Source organism: Rhipicephalus microplus, chromosome 4, assembly GCF_043290135.1.
Source record: "Rhipicephalus microplus isolate Deutch F79 chromosome 4, USDA_Rmic, whole genome shotgun sequence".
In the NCBI taxonomy this organism is placed as follows: Eukaryota; Metazoa; Arthropoda; class Arachnida; order Ixodida; family Ixodidae; genus Rhipicephalus; species Rhipicephalus microplus.
Genome location: NC_134703.1, coordinates 122836330 through 122849268, shown reverse-complemented (window position 1 = coordinate 122849268; position 12939 = coordinate 122836330). Strand labels below are relative to the sequence as shown.

Sequence of the window (12939 nt, the reverse complement as noted above, 5' to 3'; positions counted from 1 at the left end):
TGTGTTGCTCTCAAAAAAGGAATATTTGAATATTTTTTAGTAGGCTTGTGCGAATGGTGTATTTTAGGTTCAAAGCAAATAGTGATTCGATCGAATAATCTTGAATTTAATTCGAATGGTATATATTGCATATTATAAAAAAAAAATGAGTAAATTTGTCATCACTTTATGAACCTGCACAATATTTCTTTAAAATTGAATCAAGGCATGTGCTAATTCCATGCTTTTTGGTTCAAAGGAAGTAGAAGCAACTGTGAATAGTAGCAGAATTTCACTGTCTGTAGAATGCAAGCGATAATCTGTGAATTATGTTACATTTAAAAATTTACTATACTTAGAGCATATAAGCTGGCATAAACGAGCTTTCACACTTAAGAAATGATGAATTGATGTGTTCTTCTAACCTTGAAATGAGGCTCTTCGGCAGTGCAGACTTTTTTTTTGGTTAGGTGTATTCGCGTTGTAACATCTCTGCACTGCAGTGAAACAACATTTACAGGGACGGTTATATGCAAATTTATGTAGATGTTATTTGTTCATTTTGAATACTTTGAAATTTCTGATAATTTGAATTTGAGTCGAAGCAAATAAAATACTGTAATATTCATTTGTGTAATGCTTGAATGTTTGCACGAGCCTATTTGTAAGCCAGAGGCAGTGTGCGAAATGAAGAGTATTGTTTTCTTGCCTTATTGTTTGTTGTTGCTTGGCCTAAGAGTGCTGTCATTGGCTTGTTAGGTTCGTATAACTTTATGTCATCAGAAGTGAAGTACCAGTAGTAGTTCAGAGCTACAGGACTAGTCATTTAAAATGCACAACATTAAGAAGATTGTATGAGTGCTGAAAAAGTAGCCAAACTAGAAGGAGTCAAGTCATTCCACATTGTGGCACTCCTTGTAACTTTGTCAAGATTGTCACTTTTACATTTAATGACTAATGTGAAGTTCTAGAACAACTTGTTGCTGCTTCTCCTGTAGCCGTCGCAGCCTCGCACACCTCTTTCGTTCATCTGCTCCTCCTAGCAAGCTGCCGTGGTGGTCTAGCGCTATACTGCTCGAGTGCTTGCCCAAGGATAAGATAAATTCCGGCTGCGACGGTCACATTTTCGATGGAGGTGGAAATTATCGAGGCCCATAAACTTACATTTAGGTGCACGTGAAGGAGTGCAGGAAACGTGTTAACATTAAAAAACATATGAGCCCTCCACTACAGCATCTTTGCCATAGTGGAGTGCTCATGTGATGGTTCTGTGAGGTTAAATCTGAACAGTTAAGTAACACTCCTCCTAGTCATCACCGGCTGTCCGAATGAGGACTGCTAAAAACAAACTTTTGTCTGTGCCGCTGCAAGCAGACAATGTTTCCGAGGAGAGCATCGAGACCGTGACTCCCGACCAGCACAGCAGCCTCTACCGGCCGGGTTTCCGGAAGAGCGCAAGCGACATCACCATCCTCAGCAACCCCAGCCAAAGCAGCATTATGGTCATATCTACCACTTCCACGCAGGATGGTCGCGTGGAAAGCACGAGAGAAAATGAGAAGACGTTGTCTCCGTAAGGCAATCTCTCTCTATATTTTTATATCCATGAGCATTGCACCATATTTAGTGAGCTGTCTGTACTTGTCAAGTTTGGTAGAACTTGCCACAGAGCTAGTTTGCTTATACTTAAAGCCATAAGAAACACTCGTAACACAGTAGCTGCAGTGGTGGTCCCAATGTAACATTGGCTCCACCGCGTTAACAGTTGTAGCCATATTTGAGTACAACAGTTAAAACAACTTGGATTGTTCTTAACTTGTTGGTGTGATTTCTCGCTATGGTCACCATGTTATCATGGTAACTGGGTAGGTAACTTGTAGTATCTATTTTGGGGGCGCTGGTCCTCATTAACAATGACGAGTGACTGGGGTGTACTCATGCTCAGGGGCTCACAAGGTTTTGGCGGGACAGCTGGTAGTGAGCCAGGATCGGGCAACACTGACGATCTTTCGCTCTTGTTACTGACTCCGTGTCATCTCTGATGGCTTCGGCAGACGTCCGGCCCAGAGCCTATGCTATATATACTGTCTACAATATTGAGCGCATACTAAATTGGTTTTGTAGCAATGATATCAGGTGTAGTTGCTCTTACTTGAACTCCTTATTATAATTACTCTTAGTGCATTAACACTGTAGCAAGTGTTGAAGCAGTTCAATAAACTGCACTGTTGATAGATGTACTATTGGCGTCAAACGAAATGCGAACAGAGGAGCGCGTGGATCAAGCGCTAGCAAAGGTACAGTGAATGCAGTCTAGTCATCATCACTGACAGGTGCACACATCTGTTTTGGCAGCGCTGAGCAATCCCCCTACACCATGGAAAAAGAAACATGCAGGAGGTGCAACTCTGCTCGTTGAGGCAGCCAGATAATGTCACATTGCCAAAAAGCCACATCACCCTGGCGGCATCTTGCGGCAGAAAAGGGAATTGCTGCCGTTTTGGTTTCCGAGCAAACCACTTGCGCGCGTTGCTTGCGTTCCGCCATTGTCACAAAGCGGGGACGTGGAGCGCATTCAGTTGCTCTCCGCCGGTAGCGTTGCCTTTTCTTTTTTTTTTATGATTGTGGCTATGCATCGCAAGGCACTGCCAACCGAAATATCTCTGTCGGGGTATGTTATTTTCGTATTTTATGTCACATTATTGGATGCCTGGGCACGCCCGTTCCAGTGGGAGTTTCACCTCTTTTAATATTTCTTCCTTCGTGCCCTGAAGTCAGATATTTTCTCGTATTCTGTAGTTTTGATATTCGAAACAAACTAAAACCATATCAGAACCATATGAGAACAGAAACAGTAGTGAAAATATTTGATTGGAATCGCACAGTGCCGCCGAACCGGATGTGGGAGACTTCCAGTGAAGATAACTGGATGGCGGACACTGCATAGCTTCAATAATGCTTGATTCATACGCTCTACTATTCACGTTTCATTTTATGCCAATAGTACGGAATTATCTAAGGTAGCTAGTATTAAAGGAGAACCTGTCACATGTAAGCTTCGTACAAAATCATCATAATGACATTGTTGCATGTGGTCTGCTTGACGATATATACAGTGATTGATGAGAATTATAGCGTGACGAATTTCCACACTATTTGACAGAATCAGTGGTGTCAGGTTTATTGTCTTTAATCTTAATCACCACAAAGAGTTGGCTCATTATGCCTGAGTATGTTCACAGCTTTCATGATAAAATGATCTTTAAGCAGATAAGAATTATCGTGAAAGTTGTGTTTGACATGATGTCTAGTGTCTTTTTAATGCATTCATGCCTAGTGTTTTTTTAATTAAGGCTCTGCCTTAAAGGCTCTGCTGCAGATTTCTTGGCAGTGGGGCGTGACACATACAATTATGGTTGACACATTTAATAAACATAGTTTTTAAGAAGTTATATTAGCCTTTATTGTCACCACCTATACTTCACTTTTTAAAACTTTTGTGTTGTTCTTACTGCAGGCCCCCTACGGTTGTCCTTCCAACACTAAGGGAAATTGTTGAGGAACCTGTTCTGAACATTAGCAGTAAGTCCACTCGATCTTGTCGCATGACCTAAGTTCCTTCTAAATTGTGAATACATGCCTACATAGCTTAGCGATAGCTGCATACGTGCAGCTTTGCCATTTCTTCATTTGCTACAGTTGAGCATTCGCCTCAAGATTTCTTTATACAAAGTGGCCTGTGTAACCAAAGGGTGGAGCCAAGCTGATTCATTCGTGCGCTATGTAATAAGTACAGGGGGTGTCATAATTTCTCAGACTGCGCTACCACAGCTCTAGAAACTTTTGACCACGACTGTACATTTCAATGGGTGTCCCTCTTCCCACCTAGCGTATGGTGCTGCTATAATGGTAGAAGTCTTGTGACAACTTTTTCATGCCATAAGAAATTTGAGACCTTAATGTGGTACTCTCGTATGTACAATATATGCTCTTCTGTTTTGGTTCCCATGATACAATTCTTACTCAAGCATGGAAAACGTGGCACACAGTCTGCAGTGACACTTTTGATTTGCTGAGTCATCAGACCGATTAATCATTGATTACTTTGTTAAAGAAGTTTTTAATCAATTGTCATTTAAGTCTTCTCCTTTTACATGAATGTATTCTCCATGGCTCGTGTCTTAAAAACAAACGTGCTCTGAACTCATCCGTTATTGCGTACTGCGGCCACCAACATCTGTGCACGACGATTTTTTTTTTATTTAAGAATGGCGAACACTCACCATTTGTCCATCACAATATGGTAAATGAGTTTTATGCCAGCATGCAGACCACAGCTAAGGTTCTTCATTGTCAACTGCTTACACCGTGTTTGAGTTTAGTGACATGGCCCTCACACTATCCTATGTAGAAACTAAGCTGGAATGAACCTGGCTCGATAATGCAGTCATGTATTGCGGCCGCACCGTCTTGATGGCATGCAGCCATTTAATTTATTCTGGAACGCCGTTTCCTCTCCTTTGCGTCGCACGTTCGCGGCGCTTCGTGCTCATGTGCTCTGAGGATTGCCCGGACTAACCGGATTGCTGTAAAATATCACAAAAATTGACAAAAGTTTAATACACCAATAAGTTATATATATGCTTGCAGGGACCAGAAAACACGTCCCAATTATCCGATTCTTTCAATTAACGGGTGTCAATCTAATGAACTTTTACTTCCATTCATGCGCTTCTTGCAGTTTCAGAATATTCTCGCTGAGTGTTATGTTCCTTCTAGGGACAGATAGCATCAGCATAGGTCACCCAAGTAGAGCGAGCGCATCGGACACCATGCTATCGGATGCGAGTTTCAAGAGCGCTCAGAGCCAGCCCAACGTGAGCCTGCAGCTGCCGGACACCTCAGACTCAAGCCGGTCGGAGTGCTCCATCTCGGCGTGGGACATGTTCGACAGCAGAAAGGACACCGAGCCCACCTCGTTTACCAACCCCGACCACAGTGTCCTGTTGCACCTGGATGTCAACGTATTTGGAAGGAACGAGACCTTCGTGTGCTGTGTGGAGGTTTGTGACCTCTCCCTCCTGATTTTTTCCCACTTTTTCATTTTCAAACGCTCACTTTTGATGACAGTTCAAATGTCATAACATTAGTTCCTGGTGTGTTTAGCTGTCTACAGCCCAACGTTGCCCACAGTTTCGTAGCACTGTGCCTCTTGTGTCAAGATGACAGGCTAGACATGCTGTTGCTTATTGATACTAATGTGCGCTGTACTAACCTTGCGAAAGTATTGTGAAATGTTGCTATTGAAGAATACTGCCCGACAACTGCTTCGTATGTGTTCTTGGCAGCTAGGCCATTCGTATGCCGAAGGTCTTATTTTCATTGCATCCACACACTCTAATGAAGGCATAGTGCAGAAATCCTCGTCTACATTAAAGTGCATACTCTTGAACACCAGCATATTAAAATTCTACATGTCGGAAAAGAGCTTTGTTATATCGCACACTTCATTGCACTGAGGTTCTGGATTTTAGTTGCACCAATGACACCACACAACGTTCCTGAGGCCATCTTTACAGTTTCTGTCGTACATATATGTTGGCATATATCTCAAAGGGCATTTTAAAGGCATTGTAGGTAGTTCAGAATCTTGGGTGATGCCACGGAACAGAAGTATCATCATTAGAAAGTTCTAGAATAGCTTGTGCACCGCTTTGCATTGGCATCTTTTGACACTGGGTGGACCGCTATCCTCTTGTGGGCCCCATTAAGTGACAGAAATAGCGTGTGAATGAAAGAAACGCTAACTATCAACTGCTACAGTGACTCAGTGGTTACGATGCTTAACAACTAGCTCAAAAGACTCGAGTTCAATTCCCGGTTACGGCAGTCTCATTTCTGTGGGGAGCAAGGTGCGAAAACGCTCTTGTGTAACTGAATTTTAGTGCTTGTTAAAGACCCACAAATGTAGTATGAATTAATCCAGGACCCCAAACTACGGCGTGCCTTATAATTATAGAGTGGTTTTGGCACACAAAGCCACAAAACAATTTTTTTTTTGTCTCATTCTGACATTTCTTTTTCGGTGCTGTTTTTCTTTTTGTGGCAAAAATGTATTAGAAATATTCATTAACCAACTACTGCAATAGCTTCTAAAGTAACTAAAGAGTAAATGTTGCATTTTATTGTGGCATCTTGCTAGGGTCAGTGACTTAGGACCCCACATTAAAACGGCAAGTTTAGTACCAGTGTCATAATGTTTTGCAAAACATGTATGCTTTATATGTCCCATCAGCTTACATATGGGACGTTTTTGTTGGAGTTTCTATAACTTTGAAAACAGGTATATTTTTTTTTGTTTCGTTAATATTCTGGAGATTCGCATCTAACAAAATGCTTTTATAAGTGTTTCATATCTTTCTTTTTCGCTTTCTTTGAAGGTTGACTTGGTGACATGGTCATCCTTAGAAGAGGTTCCAGCGCTTCTGGTGATATCGAGTAGCAAAGCTTATTTCTTCAGGATCAGGAACAACAAGGAAAAGTGAGCGGTTTGTCTTTTGTTAGCATCAATTACAGCTTACTCTCATTCCATTGTACTTTATCCAAAGTTTGTGATACTAGTATATTTAAAATCTCTGCTGAAGTTGTGGATAAAAAAAGGAGATTTTTCAGTCACCCAGCACGAGTGTTACTGTAAGCTGGAGGCCACCACTGAATTGCAAAAAAATTGTCGAATCAACATTGTGTTTTGATTAACACTGCATTAGATTGTGGTGTGAAATACACAAGTATGACAGAAAAAGCTGTGCGAAGTGTATAGCACTGTTGCTCACATTTGCAGTTGTGCATATACTATAAGGTAGACCTGATCGCAGCTTGTGTAGGTTTTAATTAGTGTAGCTCGGGATTGCTCAGCAATTAATGCAATACAAAAGACACGACCAATCACGCTGGCAGCTCGAGTTTCTCTCGCTGAGTACATCAACTGACACTATCATGTTCAACACAGACATGCATGACTGCAGCGTCATGCCTTGCCTTGGAACAGTATAACATTACCGTCTACGAAATCCTTGAATAGTTGTTTAGAATGCTTCCTCAACTGCAGTTCATCGTTGTGCCACTACCTTGCCAGCCTCAACCACCGACGCCAGTGATTGTTCTGTGAAAAGCAACACTCCCGAGCAGGATGAATGTTAAAGCTTTGCGCACGTGCGATGCTGCCTGTCCGTTGTCATGCTGATTTCGTTAGGCCGGTCTTATCCCGTCCAAGTTCGTGAGAAGCTGTTAGCAAACCATCGACTCCCCAACAGGGTCACCAGAGCGGTCATTCACCCTTCTCGTGGTCCTACATCATCGACCGGGTATTGACCCTTGGAGGCCTAGGCATGGCCATCAAATTGTACCAGCAAGTGGTGCAGGATTGGTGGACTTTCGCCATTATGTGGAGTGGAGATTGTGGGGCTGGACCCCACCGTTCCAATTTAATCTAATGCACCGAAGAGCGCGCCGTGCCTGTTTTCTCTGAGGGTTAGGATCGTCAACGTGTAAATACTCTGTGTAAAAGTATTTTCAATGTTCCAATTTGTCCTCATGACTGCTCCGAGCACAACATCCGCACATGTCCACACCGGCCACGCAACCCCATTTCTCTAGCAGTGGTGGAAGTGGTAGGATACCGCGACGCCTGTTTTCTAACACCATTCACTGGAATGTCGTGTGTTTGGGTGTTGCATAGCTTAATCAAAATTACAAGCCTGGGCTTGAGGCACTTTGGGTTAATTTTCTTGGCTCTTTCTGGCAATGCTTTTGATGTTGATGGTTTAGCTCATAGTCTGCTCCGACAATCTTGCAACGTCCACCTGATTTTAATTACATGCGTTCGCTGTCTTGATCTTGTCACTCTGTGTCAGTTGTTTCTGTTTTCTAAAGGATGTTATCTTGGTAGCCTCAGGATGGCACTGTTTCATGAGATTAGTGCCGGGTGTGTCGTCTCTATGGCCGATAAGGTTTTTGGGCCACCATGTGAGCCTATTTGGCACCGTGCCAGTCTGATGTGGCCTGTACATGCCAAATGTGCTCAGCGCTTGACTCGTGAAAGCGTCTCCAAAAATGATCTGCCAAAAATGCAGCCCCAGCTGACTAGCATGGAGACACGTCAACAAAATTGCTTCAACAAGGGACAACAGAATGCGCGACCGATGCGACCTCAAACTGGCTTATCAACAGGCTTGGATGGAGGCTGCTGCTGTTGCCAGCGACAATTGAAGCTTGAGCCAACATGGGCATGGCCGTCAAGTTTTTTATGTGCATCGTTTGGAAATGAAGAAATTTCTGCTGATTTCACTTGGAATAGATAGCAGTCCAGTGTAGCGTGGTTTTGTACAGTTTTTTGCATTGATGAAATAGGTAGACCAAACTAAGGTTGGAAAATGGTCTGTCATAGCCAAAAGTCTGCGGTATGCGGGTCCATTGTAAAAAGCTTGGACATAAAATTATTTGCTTCCCAGCGCTCCAGAAGTGCATTTTGAATGCGGCTTTTAGGAGCTAGAGCTCATTTTGAATACACAAGCTTTTTCTTAATTTTTCTTGTGAAATTGAAGCTAAATTTACTACTGTAGGAGGAGATGATACTGCATCTGTTTTTCAAGACACCGTTCCTTTTGACTGCTCTTGTGTTTTATTCTCCAAAGACTGAAATCATTCAAATCTCGTTATAACGAACCCGGGTATAAAGAAATATGGGTTATAACAAAGTAAATGAAAAATAGTCTTGCAATAGATGTAGTATTAGGAATAAGCGTTTATAATGAAATTTCCGATATAACGATCTTATTTTCATCTAAGATGTGACCTTGTTATAGTAAGGTTTGAGTGCAGTAGTATTCAATGTTGACTGATTTGTCTGATACTTTACCAATTTATTTATTGGTTCATTGCTTCATTGGGATATCTTCATTGACTCATCTGTGTAACAGTAGGGTGTAACTGGTGGATTAATGTGGCGCAGGGAAGACCCCGAGTCTTGGCTAGTACTGCGAGAGTCAAGGTCACTCGAGAACCTCAAGGTCATCTCACTTCTTCTCGGCAATCAGGGATTTTGCCTCAGATGGCAGGTTGAGAAAGGATCACTGCCATGGTACACATGCTTGCTTCGAGATGCTGACACGTGCAACTGTTTTCTGCAGTGCTTAACAGGTATATTTACCCAACAGCCCACCCTGTATTGTCTAGAATCGTGGGCTTGCTTAAATGTGCTTAACCAAGCCAGCTCTGTTTTTAAAAGGCACTTTATGAGATCTAGATGTTTAAGTTCGCTCTCCAAAACTGTTCCAGAAAAAAAAAACAGTGATTGTATTTTTCAGTAATGTACTTGCTGAAAAGGAGTTTAACAGAGTGGGAATACTGCAGAAAGAAACTTTTGAAAGTTGTTGCCCGAGTGACGGCTACAACTGCAATATTTATGTGTAGTAGAGTTGATCATCGTTATGACAAGCGTAGGTGTCTGACTATATCCAAAGTGTTAGTGAACTTCTTAATCCTAGAGACTAAAGTGGTTCTTTGCAACAGACCAAAGTTATGACAAAAAAAAAATTGTCAGGTGCGGTGAAATCTGAAATTTGTTTTACAGCACTCTAGCTTTCTTTTTAGTCCTTCGTTACTGCTTACAAAGCCAGCGATACCAGCTATAGCACAGTTCAATTGTTTTTAGCAGAAATAGCACAGCTGAAGATGCTAATAGCTGTTACTTCTCTTACCAGCAAGAAAGGATTGCAGGCCACTCCACTGTCGGGCTGAGTGGGACTATTTCTTTGGTCAGAGAGGCAATACGCGGTTGTTGTTCAAACATTTGGGTCGGGCCTCCTACCCTCTTCAGTTATGTCTTACTGCAATTGCAATGAGGACGGTGCTGTTTCTTAGCTCAAGTTCTTCTGCCTCATAAATGAGCACAGAATAGTGTGGGGATGCTGAAAGTACGCGAACTGCATTTGTAGGCTTGAATTATGGCATGCTTAAGCAGCAGACTATGTATGCAGGAATATGAACTACTCCTTTGTGCAGGTTTTGTCCACGAAGCAGTGCGACGTACCACTTTTTGTGATTGCAATTCAAAAATACAGACTATTCAATTGCAAAAAAAATGCTCTATTATGTCGCTATAGTAATTTATACAAGGATCTAATCACACGTTAATTGTCAGTCCCTTCTAACAGTGCAAAAAAAAATGTATGGCACCACCGAATATCATTCTTAATAACAAAGGGAAGTTCTGTTACCAAAACTACAACCTTCCAGTCTCTTGGAGGACCCATTTAAAGGGATTTTAGTGTACCTCAAGTGTAAAATGACATTTGGCACTTCTGCCATAAGTTCCGCACTTTTTTTTTATAGGCGCGCTGCAAGAAAGGATGTCCGAGCCGCCTTCAGTGGTCATGGATGTCAGTGAAAGCTTGGCCCAAGTGGTGAAGGAGGTCATAAAGTGTTGCTCGGAAAATATTTCGGAAGACAGTGGCCAGCAGCAGGAGGAGGTGTCGCTGTTTGTCATGGGTTTCTGGAGCGAACACGCAGGTCAGTTAGTCATGGTTTTCTACCATGATGCATGCATCCATGCATTCTCCGCGGGATCATTTAATGCTGGAGGGTTGTCCTGATGCAACAAAGGCATGTGTGTACACACGAGAGCGCAGCTCTTGTGCGGCCCTTCCTGCATTGAGCAATGTCCCAGCTAGCGTTGTCGTCTTAATCAATAGAACGAACGAGTACGAAAAAGAACACACTGGAGTCTGTCACGATCACGAGCCACTGGCCCCTAACCTTGCTTTCTTCCTTCATCACGTGCAGTGGGCCCTCGGTCGGAGCACGTGCACTTGCACGGCTGGAACGCGCACTACAGCTGGCTTTGCTTGTTGTAATGGGGCTGTTGACGTTCCGCTTCGTTCGCGACAACCGTGGTAAATCAACAATGCCTGTTGTCCACAGAGCGGTGTGCGTAGTACTAGTTCACTGGCAGTTTGTGAGGCAATGTGTAATTAATGTTACACTGCTACAACTTCGAATAGCCAGAACTTCAGACACAGTTGGCATTGCCCCAGCACAAAGCTGCACTCAGAATTCACGTCAAACAGTATCATAATCATGGGTGACTATTTTTTGTGTGTTCTAAGACAGATGGATGTAAATGAGAACTCAACTAAGGAGCAGAGCCAACAGACAAAGCCATGACTGGGAAGCAGGAAAAAGTGTAAATGATTATGAAAGGCTACTTCTGAAGAAACAGAAGACACATAAGGTTGAATGTGTTGCTTGTAAATCAAAAGAACTGATAGCGATCTAAGTCGTATTTTGGGCACGTGCATCATCGAAAAGAAGAAAACCAAGCTCTCTTCTGGATATACGGTAAAAGCTCATTGGTTTTCTTTTCACGGAATAGAAAAAAATGTCCAAATAAACAAAATTATGTACCTTATCAGGAGTATCAAGAATACTATAAACAAATCCCTGCTATATCAATACACACTTGATAAATTTGCAAATCCTGTTCTTATTTTCTATAGAAGCAGTGTGAAATCTTCATTGCTTGTTATCCTGCAACTTAATTCACAATGAGGCTGCGGTGCAAGGCTTGTGCTTTGTAGCATCCCATTCCCCATAATGTTACGCCGCATATACGTTATAGTATATTTGCATGTAAACTGGCTGGCAAGAAATAGTGAGTCCACCATTTTTGATGCTAGTGGGTTGACCATGGCGGATCAATGCATTTACTGGGAAGGAAAAGTTGACGGTGTCTGTCAGCTTCGAGTTGTTTTAGGCGAATGCATAAGAAATCCTGCGCGTTTTCATTTAATCACACTTGTGTAAAAGCAGAAACAAAAAGTGTTATTGCTTGGGCTGAAAATTCTAAACATCCTTGAGACAATGGGAACTTGCAGACAGGTAGTTCAATGCACTGCTAATGCCATGGAAATAACTTTGCAAAGAAGGTATTTATGTTAGACTATTCATAATTTGTTTGAATGCTTTTAATTAAAAAAAATTGGGGGATTCTTAAGCTTTGCCTTAATGAATTGAATGTGATAGCGAAATCCAGCCCCTAGTGCACCCTTCAACCGCTGAGTGCATACTTATTAGTGTGTTTTGTTACACACACGCACGCACGCACGCACCCTCCCCCCCCCCCCCCCCCCCCACACACACACACACACACACGCTAGATTGTACCAGCCCGCGCACGCGGATAGTGCATACAGGCTTTTTATCAGCAAGAGTCGCATGGGCTCCAAGATAAACACTGGGCGCACGCTATTTCAGAGACCATAAAGAGTCTCACAATGCCTCACAGATGGCAGCACATTATCTAGCGTAGCGTTTGCTTGATGAATGCCTCTGGAAAGGCATGATATATTTTCCTCTAGATGGACATAGTTGTCAATTTTTAGAGTTTTTAAAAGTTCCTGTGTTTTTTTAGTGGTGATGGCGGCACTATTTCGGCCTTTTTCTACGTGGTTTGATGGCCTCCCAAATGCGGCTACAAATCGCCGAATGAGCTTGTTTTTGTTGTAACACCTGTCCAACAAAATGCGACTCCTTCCACTACATGGTATTTATGTAGTGTTTTTCCCCGAGGCACCTACAAGTAACGTCATGGCTTTGTGGTAGAATACCTGCTTACCACCCGAAGGCCCGGGTGCGATACTTAATGGGACCGAAAATTTTATTCTTTATTTTATTTGCTTATTTCTCGATTTTTCGCTTACAATCAATGGTGCCAATGGCAGAATTTTCACGACACGTGCTGTCTAACGCTATCGCGTTAATACCGCGCTAGACTGTGTAAACTTTGGAAGAGTCTGGTGTTGGGACTGTTTGGTGCACGGCTTGGAAAATCGGCGAACCCAGCCGTCAAAGACACATACACAAGAAGAGTGAATCTTGTAGCTCTTGCTAGGCTGCAATTTA

General features: G+C 42.5%; 1 protein-coding gene across 1 annotated transcript in view; it reads left to right on the top strand.

Annotated features, from left to right (window-relative positions):
* The window catches only part of LOC119172332 (serine/threonine-protein kinase 11-interacting protein), a 49951-nt gene that overhangs the window by 33884 nt on the left and 3128 nt on the right, over window positions 1–12939 (top strand). Inside the window, exons 17-22 of the mRNA XM_037423385.2 lie at window positions 1354–1552; window positions 3497–3561; window positions 4759–5042; window positions 6420–6520; window positions 8990–9177; window positions 10372–10548. Coding sequence (XP_037279282.2) covers window positions 1354–1552; window positions 3497–3561; window positions 4759–5042; window positions 6420–6520; window positions 8990–9177; window positions 10372–10548 — 1014 coding nt within the window. The remainder of the gene's footprint in view (window positions 1–1353; window positions 1553–3496; window positions 3562–4758; window positions 5043–6419; window positions 6521–8989; window positions 9178–10371; window positions 10549–12939) is intronic.